Source organism: Lactuca virosa, chromosome 4 (genome assembly GCF_052849685.1).
Source record: "Lactuca virosa cultivar CGN04683 chromosome 4, Lactuca_virosa_CGN04683_v6, whole genome shotgun sequence".
In the NCBI taxonomy this organism is placed as follows: Eukaryota; Viridiplantae; Streptophyta; class Magnoliopsida; order Asterales; family Asteraceae; genus Lactuca; species Lactuca virosa.
This window is the reverse complement of record NC_136429.1, coordinates 374589049-374601733: the sequence shown is the minus strand read 5'-3', so window position 1 is coordinate 374601733 and position 12685 is coordinate 374589049. Positions and strand designations below refer to the sequence as shown.

Genomic DNA, 12685 nt, shown 5'->3' with positions numbered 1-12685 from the left:
ACATGTGAATTAAATGTGAATTACATGTGATTCATATGTGATTCATATGTGATTCATATGTGAATTAAATGTGAACCACGGAGGCGATGAGGAAGGCGATCAATTGATGGGGTGATGATTGTCGGAGGGGACCATGGATTCTAAACGGCGGTTAGTTCATAGAAACATATCAGAAATTTCGTTTCAGTGATCCGCGGATGGCTAGTTCGGAGATGCACAACGCATATTTTGTTGATTCAATTTGGATCTGGAAAGGCACCTTTACTACCTTCTTGATTTCATTAATGGCAGATCATGTAACCAGATGATTTTAGGGTTACGATTTTGTGTATGAACAGAAGATCAATGTGGTGGAGACAATGGTGCTTTAAGGGGAGATCGGCGGACTCGATGATGATTGAGGTCGATCGAGGGTAGAGGGGTGATTCGATGAAGAAGACGACGTGAAAGAGGGGAGATAGAGAGAGAGAGACGCAGATGAGAGATTTAATCGGGGGAATTAAAAGAATTATTTTATTCCTAAAATGCCCTTGATTCTTTTTAAAATCATACCCACGTGTCTTATTTTGTCTATGTAAAATGTCACAATGCATCTTGGTCATCCTTTTTTTATCCAACGCTCCACTTTTAGTTATCGGAAAACTGTGAGTTCTCAAATGATCTTTCATATATATATATATATATATATATATATATATATATATATATATATATATATATATATATATATAGAGAGAGAGAGAGAGAGAGGATCAATTACAAATTTTAAAACTTAATATACTATAAACATAAGTTGAAAATGTAGGACAATGATGTTTAGTTGTTGTGTCAGTTTGACCAACTATATTTTTTGTGCTCAATACAACATTAAAGTTTTATTTTAACGTCACATATTAGATGGAATAACTCATTTCTCATTTAGAACCTTCGTCTAAAAATATTAGGTGGGAAAACGGGATGCTCATTAAAATAGTCATTCCAAAGACAATGATGTCCTTCTTCATGATCACTTTTAATATATGTCATGCTTCTCTTAGGACACCATGAAGTTTCATCGGTTGATTGTTTAGGGTTAAAGCGTTTTAGCTCTACATACAAAAATATTGTTGAATTATTTTACAGATTGTCAAACTAGATGTAGAAGCAAATGAAGACGAAGAAGAACATGAAATTAAGGAGGTTGCTCAAGGGATATCACCTCCAACAATCGAAGACATTAAGGAGGACATCGTATTAGAATTCTCAAATTAAATATACTTTGATTTCAAAAACCCGACTAACTTCGCAACTAAAAATAATTGTATTTTAATTTTCTACTTTAACATACTTTTAACATTGTTTTTATATATTATATTTTGGGTTAATCTCATAAAAGACCTTATAGGTTAATTGAATCGCCCGCTCCAGGGATTATTTCTCGACGTTCTGTATATGAGCCTCTTCAAACAGGGCTTATTGCTATTGATTCAATGATTCCGATAGGACGGGTCAGCGAGAATTATATTTTATGTTTTTTCTAGATTAAACCTTAAATTTATTTTTGTCTGAAAAAACCCTTGTATTTTTTCATTTTTACTAATATGGCTCTTTTAGTCATTTTTTCCAAAAAAAAAAATATAAATGTGAGGGTTTTTTCAAGAAAAACTAAAAAAGTTGAGGGTTTATTTGGAAGCAGTTAGAGTTAGAAGGTTCAGTGTTTTTTGGGAAAAAAAAGGTTGAGGGTTTTTTCTGAAAAAAAAAATACAAGGTTTTTTTCAAACAAAAATTAAAGTTGAGATTTAATCCGGAATATATATATATATATATATATATATATATATATATATATATATATAAAAGGTCTTTTATAAGAGGGAAATGATTTGTCAAAGTAATTACCTTTTTGTTTTGTTCACATTAGTCAATTTTTTTTTATACATTTGACAATTTAATTTGTTAAATATGTGCACATATTATCATTGTCACCTGCTCAGGTTACAATGGTAACAATTAAACACATTTAACAAGTTTAATGGTCAAATGTATAAAAAAATGTCTAAATGTGAACAAAACGAAAAGATGATTACCAAGTAAGTCATTTTCCCTCTATGAGATTAGGCCATCTGGTATGTTTATATGGTGTTCACGCATGTTTTCACACCACCTCATCACAAGCTTGCTCCACATACACCCTTAGGGAGTGGTCACGCATAAAGAGAGGGAAGGAGAGAGAATAAGAAGAACTCCCAGCCAAGAAGAACTCCCAGCCAATCAATGTCTTCGTGATCCTCCGTGACCGGTACCACTCCACAAGACATATATGCCCTTTGGGGGCGGTGTTCACACATGGAAGGAGGGTGCCACGTAGGTTTCTACGTGTAGAAAGGCTTCCATACCTCCCGGCCTTAACCTTTTGACACAAGGTTGTGAAAATCAAATTCTACGTATGATCGTTTTTTGATTTGCAAGATCGGGATCCAGATCCTGAGATCCCACAAAATAAAACATAATTTTAACTTATAATTTAAAAACATGAAAAATATCTTAAACATTCCGTTTTCCGTTCAAAAGTTATAAAAACTTCAAATTCTCTAGTCACAACATAAAATGATAAACGGTAAACTAGTAAATGGTAAAAGACATAAAGTGATAAGTTCATTTAAAAGAAAAAATCAAGGTAAGGTAGAATCGGATCAGATCCTACCCCAAATTCGATCCGGCTCGTTTTTCATACCTACGGTCAAGATTGCGATTTTGACAACCTTGCTTTGACAAAGTACACAATGGTATGTCGCTCCACATAATTCAGGTAAGGCATTTTCCCAAAATCTTTACCGAAAAGTCAATATTTCTCAAACGTGTTTTGCTAGTACCAAGCCTAAACAAAAACTTGCTTTACATGCAAATTATTAAAAATATAAAGAACACTAATACAATACATAATCCAACCAACAGATTTCTCATTACTTTGGTACCCCGTTGTCAAATAAAGAATAAAAAACACATCAGTTTAAACTAACATTCACACATCTCACAAGCAACAACAAAAAGGCACCGCAAACACAAGTCGGGTCCAGTTCAAATCATAACGTTACAACACAACAATTACAAGAAACAATTGTTCTTGAACCTATACTTTGAAATCTACAATATAACAAGCATCATTCTTTTTCAAAAATTTATATACAAAAAAAAAGTTATAAAATTAAATTACTTGTTTGACCATTGAAATTCTATTTCAAGATTCCTCGAGGCACCATTTTTGCTTTCGGGCAGCAAAGCATACTCGCCCGCCACTGCCCCCAGCATCACCACTCGGTCAATCTGTATTGTTACCTTCCCAAATGAACTCTGCAAAAACAAAATATGAAATATAAAATCCTCCATAAGTGACTTAATTGAGTTATTGAAGCATCCTACTTTCATTTTTTTACATTGTAGCATTTTACTTCAAATTTTTTCTTATTAAGACAGTGTACTTTGGAAAAGACAATACGGGACACGACAAGATTTCTAGGGATATTTTCAAGATCAGAACAAAGAGGGCATTCATGTCTTTTGGGTCATCTACGCATTTCATTGTAAAGCTCTGATAAAAAAATAAAAAAAGGTTTAGAATTTGGAAAGCAGCCTATATATATATATATATATATATATATATATATATATATATATATATATATATATATATATATATATATATACCTTTCCCATCTTGCTTTTATTTTTGCATGAGATGTGTAGCTTCTGGCCTTTAGGAGGACTTTCAAAGGACCAAACAAAGTTCTCATCCCACTCGGGATTAGGACCCGTTGCAACCACCTAAAGAAACAAAATTCAACAAGAAATTAGTAACTTAGTTTTGAATTTCAATATAGTTTAAAATTAATAAATTATAAAAGTACCTTGGTTTGCCTGGAAGGAGTGTTCCCAAGTGTAAGCTTGCAGTAGACACTCGGATTTCCCACGGATTGTTTCATATTATTCCCGCGTTTAATTATAACAGTTAATGTCCCGGGTAAACACTGCAATAAAAACTCGGCTTTTTCTTGAAACCGAGGTGGGCCCGACTGGATCAAGTACTGCAACAAGGGTATTGCATCTGCAGCAGCATTTGATTGGGATCTGGAGACATCAGCAGGGCATGCGGACCACGCTAGCCTCAGAAGAAATAGCGCGTCCAATGCAGCTTCTTGAGTTGCTTCTGAGCCGGTTTTGAGTGATGTCACTAAATGTGGGATGCTTAATGTTGCGGGTTCAGAGGCTCTTAAACGTGGGAAGTTTCCGAAAAGTGCGTTTAGGGCTTTTAAATACTCCTCGTGGACTGTTCCTGTTGCCCATAAATCCTTTTCAATAGCAGCTGCAATAAGAGATGAAAGATCAGCAGGAGGAGATAAATTAAAGGCAATATAGCATTGTATTTCAATTTTTTCTTATTAAGATTTACCTGTTATAGCTCTAACAGTCTCACTAGACGCATATTCTTGGATGGTGTTGTTGGAAAAAAGAAGCTTGATAAACATTGCAGCTTGAATTGATGTATCCGTATCGCCCGAACCAATCAAATCAAGCACAACCTGAACCCCTCCAGCTTCCGCAACTGCTCTTTTATTCGATCGACTATGCATCACAAGATTCTGCAAAGCACAAATCGCGACAACTTTCATTTCTTCCGAAGGTTGGTCTTCAAGCAAATTCACCAAAGCCCGACACGCAACAACCGCATCAGCAGATCGCGCCAAAGTCTCATTCTGGAACAAATCCCCAAGAGCAAGAGTCGCCAACAATCGAGCCTGTTGACCTTGAGTTTGTTGCTCCAAAAGGTATTGAGAAAGTGGTAAGATAGCTGTTTTTGTGGCTCTAGTTTCCCTGATCTTTACATTATTTAGCAACACTTCTAGAAGCCTGGCTGCGGTTTCCTCACACTGGTGACACCTTAGAAGCTCCAACAGAGCTTCAATCGCACCACTTTCAGCCATGGCTAGAGCCGTTGTGGAATCGTCGCTTTCGAGGACGAGAAGCGCGTTTAGGGCACCGATTACAGTTGCCTCAGAGCCGGACCGGAGTAACCGGACCAACACCGCGATTGGGACTTCTAAATAGAACTCGGAACTGAACTGTAGAATGCTCGATAAAACTGCAGCAGCGGATTCCCATAACGCGTGTGGAAGAGAGGGGTCGGATGCGAGAATAACTTTTGAAAGCTCAGCTACACCGCCTTCTTTTGCGATTTCGTTAGGCCAAGTTAACGCGATACTCACGAGAGCCTTCACAGCTCGTTGTTGTAAAATTGGAATACCGGATCCAAGAACACGCATTAATGGGCCAATTACTTGTTGTGACATCGCGTCTTTTTGGTAATGTTCTTCGAGGAGGAGATGAGATAGAAGCTCGGCGGATAACTGTTGGACAGCGGGGACGGGAGAGTCGAGTAACGGGATGAGCGGTTCGATGGCTTGGTGAGCGGTTAATGTGTAGTCCGCCCGACACTGGGGATGTTCTAGAATATTCACGAGAACCTGCAGCGTGCTATGCTGCCCGTCTGGCCCGAACTCGGGTTTGGTCAGCAATGAGAAAAGAGGTTCTACCACTTTTGATGCGGATTGTCCTTTTGCTATAGTGGCATTGTTGGTTAGTATTCGGAGAAGTTCTGCGAAAGCTGCACAGAGAAAATCCGGTGCTTCGTGGAGGATATCGAGTATGCTTTCGATTACACCGGCTTTCACCATGTCCATTTTAGAAGAAGGTCGGTCTTTTCCCAATTTAACAAGAGCTCTAGAACTCGCCTCGTGTAGCATGTAGTTTTTGCCATACAGAAGCCCGACAAGAGGGATTATCGCACCGTGTGCTGCAACTAACTCGGCTAAATTTTCGTCATCCACGAGCCTATCGAGTGCCCGGACAACCGAATTCTGGGCGGGGCTTAGTTCGGATACGAGAAGGGCAATTAGAGGCTCGACACACCGGGCAGCAGCAATCGTTGACCGGATTCTTGTGTTCCCGAAAAGTACACAGCATAACTCCGCTGCATCGCCTTTCAAATCCATCGAACAGTTCGATGAGAGAATTCTACAAAGAACATCAACCGCATTGAGTTCGACATCTGCAACAGCGAGTACTCCGGAAGGGTTATCGCTGAGTAATCTAACAAGTGCAGCAATGGCAGCATGTCGTTCCTTTTCCAATCCAGTGTTCAAAACTTCCACTAACGGTTGTACAGCTTGGCGGGCGGAATCCGCGTTTCTAATGTGATCGGCATGGAACAGATTCTCCAACGCTTTAGCAGCGCTATATCTCGCACCCCGACCCCCCATTCGTAACACAGCGATAAGCTGACTCACAGCGTAAAAAGCAGACTCGTGTTTTCGTATTTCCGGAGAACTAAACAGGATTCCGAGTAGATCAGTAGCAGCTTCCTCAGGGGCGTCTTGTGGGCCCAGTGAGAGGTACTTTGTTAATGCCTCCAAAGCCCCGGATTCCACCATGACGGTTTTATTCGAAGGGCAGTCATTGGAAAGTTGAATTAGAAGGTTTAGTGCCAAAAAGGGTGCTCCTGGGCGATCTGGGATTGGTTTGAGGAGATCAACTAAAGCTGGAATTGCTTTCCGGGAAGTGACACCGACTCTGATATCATCGACTCTGAATAGCCTCTCGAGGGCGACTTGTTCTGGGTAAGGGACTAAAGCGAACTCTTCGGAGAGTTCTAGAAGATCGCGTATATCGGAATCGGCACATCCGAGTAATGAAATGAGACCGATTGCGGCTCCTGAGTTGGCAACGGATAAAAGTGTTCCCCTGCTTCCGTTGCAGACTAGGCTTGTTATGGCTTGGGCAGCAAAGTATCGATTGGCTGAGTCCTCTGATCTTAATAAACTAGCGAGGGTTGGTATGGCTTTTATTGTTGAGTTTGAACGGATGATGTCTCTGTCTTGAAATAAAATAGCAAGTAGTAGTGCGCATATCCATATGCTGGTATCTTCGTTCACGTCAAACTGTATATGAAGCAGAAGGAAATATCTTTAAAATTATGTTATTGAAATGTACTATGAATTAAACAGATACATACCTGACCATACTGTGACAAACATTGTGAGATCCTCTCAGTGACAACTTCCACAGCTCCAGCCTCCATAATTTCAGCTTTACTTTTATCATCATGACTAGCAATAGCAGAGAGTAACCATATAGCAATATTAGCACCATATATAACCGATGTACTTGTCACTTTTTCACTAGCTATTCCTTCTTCAAAATCTCTGCAGATACTAATAGTCTCTTTATCCTCCATTTCTCCCAAATGAGAACCTTTTGGCAAACTTAGCATCAAGACAAGAGACTGCATCAAAGAAGCATGTAACTGTAGTTCATGAAGATCCTCCACAACTCTTTGAATATTCACTTTTGTAGCACAAACAAGAAGCGCAGTTCCACCAATTTTCACCGTTGGATTCGAAGAATAAACCACCCGACTTGCAATCGATGAAACACAACCAGAAATACTTGTGATTGAATTTCCCAAAACCACACTCTGTGCATGACAAAGCCTTGACAAAATTTCAACTGCTTTATCTTGTAAAAGAGAAGTCGCGCCCGAAATGCATGACACAATGGGGTGTATGCTATCTGGGTATTCCGTAAGCACTGCCCATGCGGGTTTGACCTGCCCGGATGACCCTTTCAATCTAGACAAAATAGCAAGCGCGTTTATCGCCTCTAACATGGCATCGGATCCAGAACTTGTGGTTTTAATGAAAGACACGAGTGCTAAAACTGTTCCAGTGCGATTCACATAGTCTGTTAAGGTGGAATCAGTTTGGCGCGAGTTAAGAAGCCGGGCAATCCCTGCTGCTGCGTGGGTCCTACCCGTGGACTCGCCTTCTAGAAGAACTCTAGTGGCAGGCATAATGAAATCTTCGGGAACAGCTTTTTCTGAAACTTCAGAATCCAGTAAGAGATTTGCTAAGGCACAAACAGCCTGTTCAGCGACTTGCAGAACTGAAGAGCTTGCGAGTGTTAATAATGGAGTGAGTGTGTCTCTAGCAACAGCAGCCACATCGCGGTTTTCTCTAATGGATAAAAAGATTGCAGCAAGGCATCCGGAAGATTCCGCTAATATGCTTTCGGATTCGGAGTTCAAAAGCTTCATCACAGACCAAAGAGTTTTCACAGCCACACTGCTTTCACGCAAATCCTTCCGCTTACTAAAGATTCCCGCAAGAGCCGATGCTGACTTGGCACGTGTCTCTTCTTTTGTAGAGTTTAGAATCTTTATAATTGTCTCGATTGCGTCATTCGAAGCACTACCTTCACGTAACAAATCTTGAAGTGGGGCCGTGGAAAGTAAACTTTTTAATGCGTCTAGAACGTAAACTTTGGATTCCGGAAGTTCACTGGTCAACAATGCGGTCAGTTGACTTATGGTTGCGGTATCTGATTTGTGAATTAAATGGTTCAAAGTCTTGGCTGCGATTTCTTTCCCGTTTGAGCTTCCGTTCTTCAACAGCCATAACAAAGCAGGAACAGCATCAGCACTCTCGACACATTCGCGTATATCTTCACTGTGATTACAAAGATTCCCAAGAATCGTGGCGGAATCTTCTTTCGCTTTTGGAGATCCGGTTTCCAGGATTTGAACAAGTGGCGGGATACCACCAGCAGCCGTAATCGCCCATTTGCTTTCGTCATTTTCATTCGATAAAAGACAAAGCAACGCAACCGCACACTCTTGTTGTTGTTCAGACGAAAGTCCAAGAAGAGAAATCAACATCTGAATCCCTTCCCGACCCTGAAGCGCATACCATAAACTACCTTCGTTTTTGCAAAGAATCAACAAAGATTTTATCAATTCGTCTTGAACTTCATTCGTTGCCATTGTAATCAACCCAACCAACAAACGTTTCGAATCCGAATTCGCGAGTTTCGTCGAAAGCGTCGCGTTTCCGTATAAACTCGCGAGAGCTTCAATCGTGCGTTCTTGGACTAAAAACGGTACACGAGGCTTAAACTGTTTGACCAAAGTCAACTCGACATCAACCGGATCCGAAGCTTTACTAGTTTCCGCTTTATTGTCATATATCATAAGCGCAGACGCCAGAGCCCCTAAAGTATCAGCAGTCTGTGCAGGCGACGCGCACGAATCCAGACTTTGACCGAGGCTCGAGATGACATAAGACAATCCTCCGGAGATATTCGCAAGAGCACACATTGCGTTTTCTTGTAAAGCTTGCGCGTGTTCACCTTGCATGAACTCCTTTGAAGGAGCTATTGTTGCATTGATAAGAGAAGGGATACCACTAGAGCTAGCAATCTCTCTCCTTGCTTCTTTGCATTGAGCCGAAAGAGATTTCAAAGCTGCGGCTGCTTGTGCTCTTACCGGAGCTTCATTCCCAGGGCCTAAAAGCTTCAAAAGCAGTTTGGTTGCTTCAGCATCAACAATTCTAGAACACACAGAAGCATCCTCCATCATTAAAGAAGCTAGTAAAAAGCAAACGTTTGCTTGAGTTGTAGATTGATCGGTTGTAAGTAGCTTCACGAGTATAACTTCACCCCCGGATTTTATCGTTGCAGACCAGAAACCTTCTGTACTGCTACACAAATTTCTTAAAGCACCAGTCAACAAATCATCGACTAAATGTCCACCTTTGAGCCCTTTTTCTAGCTGCTCCCATAGCACTGGGACTACCCCTTCAGTGGAAAAGATTTTGGACCCCACGTGATCTTTGGCTCCACCTTGAGAAACAGCATAAATGGTCTTTGCACCTGCGATTCTTCCTTCGACTGAACTAGACTTCAGAAGGCCGAGAAGCGGAGGAATACAGCCCCCAAGTAGTACTTTGACACGTAATTCGTTTTCTTTACATAATGAGCCTAAAACAGTAGCTGCTTGCATTTTTACTCCGAGTGATCCGGATCTTAGGAGAGAGACTAATACTGGAACTGCTTGAGAATGAGAACCAACTGCACTAAATGCGTTTGCACGTGTATCTATCAGCTCTAGTAATTGTTTCAAGTTGTACTCTTTGTCTTGTGCAGATAATGAAGTTTGGCGTAATTGCTCTATGCATTGAGCAACACTTGCTAATGTCCCATCTGGATCCTCCATGCTATTACCCCCTCTGAAATATACAGATGGAGTATTATGGTCTTGAGTTTTTTAATTTTTTATTAGGGTTGATGTCATAAATGGTTAACAACTTATCATACTTTTTTTTATTCACAAAACACAATTGTTTTGAAAAGTTCAATCCAGAAGGTACGCAACTGGAACTTTTTGTACACAAAATACCTTGTTCTTATGATTTTTAATGGTATTTTGTGAACAAAAGGTGCAGTTGCTTCTGTTCTAATGGTACTGATTTATAACAATGGTGTTCTGTAAAGAAAGGAAATAGTTTGTTCCCCAATTTATGACATTAGCCCTTTTTATTATCTTTTATGAGAAATACATTGAGCACAAAATGAATATCATGATTCATGAATGACACATCCAACAAGAGAAAGCAGGATAATATGTCAGCCAGAAATTTATACAATGGCAAATATTCAAACCAATTTCCTGTGGTAAGCAAATGTGTCATCTGTTGATCATTACATATAGAGCTAAAGGAATTAAATAGCTATGTATTTTCATGTATTTGTTTAATAGCATCTTACTTCCATTTCTTTCTATTATAGTATTGTACTTTTAAGTTTTTTCTTATTAACACATTTTACTTTGCAAAATCTACCCAGTTAGAGCAGTATACTTTCATAAAATAAATTCTTGATAAGACATTGTGCTTTCAACTTTTTTCTTATTATGGCATTGTACTTTGAAAAATATGTTTAATTGCAATGTATTTGGAATATTTTGTTATAATTGGATAGAGTTTTCAAAACACAATGTTGTAATAAGAAAGTAGAATGCTATAATATACATATAAATCAAAGTAGGTTGTTATTTCTTGCATTTAACCCTTACATATGTCAAGAAGTATACAAAAGTACATCAAATCACAATTGATGGCCAGAACTGAGCCCCAAAAAGTCCCCACTTATACCAGAACCAGTTGGTACAGTGTATGCAAAAGGCAAAAGTTATAGAGAGAGAGAGAGAGAGAGAGAGAGAGAGAAGGGCTTAAGTATGATCTGTATGATTGAAATAGGCACAATGGTAGCCAAATTTATAAATTTTAATTATTGAGACTAAGAATTTATGTTTTTCATTAGCTATGATATTATGATTCACTTGCTAACAAATTTGGCAATCTAAATGGACACTTGACTAGGAAGACCTTGAACAAAGAGTATGTGAATAGGGATTTGAACTCAAAGTAAACTCCAAAGAGAAATGCAGATAAATCCAAATCTTGTGTATAAGAACACACCATTTCAAGCATACAAACAAGACATGGATACTTTCTATTGGAAAGAAAGGTAATACATACTTTACAACGAATAACTACCTCTATTTACACCAATTAGATAACTAGGAACAAAATCAACAAATTACCTAACAAGTAACAAACTGCATGAAGTAATTAAACTGACCTCGAACTCATCTTTATAAGGGATTGGGGAGTTGCAGGTTCTATATCATGAGGTCTATCCCCATTTCTATCCTGAATTTAGTTAAAAAAATGAGACTGTCAATAATTTTAATATAAAGTTAACGTACTTGCATTACTAATATAGAATTAAGTGAGTAACTACCAGATCATTCGTGGCAAGACTGCTGCCATTACTGCTGGAAGAATACGCCCAACCTACAGTAGCGGCCATTCAAATCCGAAGCAGATCAACCTCCAACTCCGAATCCCAGCCAAAAATTAGAATCTTGATAGCTGCCTGCGGAAATGATCCAAGAAAACCTATCAATTCGATTGTAAATTTACCTAACTGGACCATTAGCTTAAAGACTTACCAACCGCCTACAAAATCAAACTAAAATTCTTCCGAATTGTAAACAAAATAGTAGATCAAGTACTGGAATCCCAATTCAGAAATGACTAGGTAGAGAAAAGAGTGGATCACCAATTGTTATCCTAATTGAAAAAAATCATTTCCAAGGTCAAATTCAGTCAATCGTGTCAACATATTATACATTCAGTCGAGCAAATTTTTTCACAAAAATGCAACGATAAGATCCGAGAATTACTGTAGAATCAACAAAAGCAAATGAATTCAATGAATGCAGAGAATGTTGAGCAAAATCTGGTGATTAATGAGTTCTAACCACTGCGGGAGATCCAGGGGAATAGATCTACTGTTTTCTCAACGCATTTGATGGGTTTCGTAGCAGACAAGTGACGAGGACCCGATGGGGTGTGGGTGTGTGTTAGTGTGTGAGAGAGAGAGAGAGAGAGAGAGAGAGAGAGAGGTGGGGGGAGTTGAAGAAGTAGTGTGACGGTATATCACAGAAAGAGAAAAAGGGTGTGTGGGGTACTACTGACCACCGACAGTTCACATCAACTTGCTGTTAGAGCTTACATGATAATTTCGTTAAAAAATATTAGGAAAATTGAATAATCATTTTTATATTGTTTATTTAAAAATATAAGAAAAAATGACTTAGAGAAATTACTTATTTGTTTGTTTTGTTTACTCAAAATTTTCATAAAACTTTGTTTTGGAAAAAAAAAATTAACAGAAAAATCTCTATTATTTAATTTTTAAAAGGGAAAATGACATAAAAGCCTTTAAGTTTTCACAAAAATATCGGTTTTAC

General features: G+C 38.8%; 1 protein-coding gene across 3 annotated transcripts; it reads right to left on the bottom strand.

Moving 5' to 3' along the window:
* Nucleotides 1-2919: 2919 nt before the first annotated feature.
* LOC145108757 (protein CELLULOSE SYNTHASE INTERACTIVE 1-like) lies at nt 2920-12343 on the bottom strand. 3 transcript variants are annotated; one of them, XM_079045837.1, is made up of 9 exons: nt 12116-12336; nt 11882-12002; nt 11671-11805; nt 11509-11579; nt 7046-10094; nt 4427-6971; nt 3885-4339; nt 3685-3801; nt 2920-3330 (listed from the first exon to the last, which is right to left on the bottom strand). In XM_079045837.1, exons 3-9 carry the CDS (start codon nt 11737-11739, stop codon nt 3190-3192), a joined length of 6447 nt encoding a protein of 2148 aa, XP_078901963.1. In that variant the 5' UTR covers nt 11740-11805; nt 11882-12002; nt 12116-12336; the 3' UTR covers nt 2920-3189. The 3 variants fall into 3 exon arrangements, with proteins under 3 accessions (XP_078901963.1, XP_078901962.1, XP_078901961.1); XM_079045836.1 differs by having other exon boundaries at nt 12194-12336; XM_079045835.1 differs by lacking the exon at nt 11882-12002 and having other exon boundaries at nt 12194-12343.
* Between the last annotated feature and the right edge of the window lie 342 nt (nt 12344-12685).

What these genes read in the sequence shown, in the direction of transcription:
- LOC145108757 (XM_079045835.1), bottom strand. Translation starts at nt 11,739, where the DNA reads ATGGCCGCTACTGTAGGTTGGGCGTATTCTTCCAGCAGTAATGGCAGC. An exon ending in GTCTTGCCACGAATGATCTG is followed by an intron (nt 11,580 to 11,670) that starts GTAGTTACTCAC and finishes AACTAAATTCAG; the next exon opens with GATAGAAATGGGGATAGACC. An exon ending in GACTGTTAGAGCTATAACAG is followed by an intron (nt 4,340 to 4,426) that starts GTAAATCTTAAT and finishes CTCTTATTGCAG; the next exon opens with CTGCTATTGAAAAGGATTTA.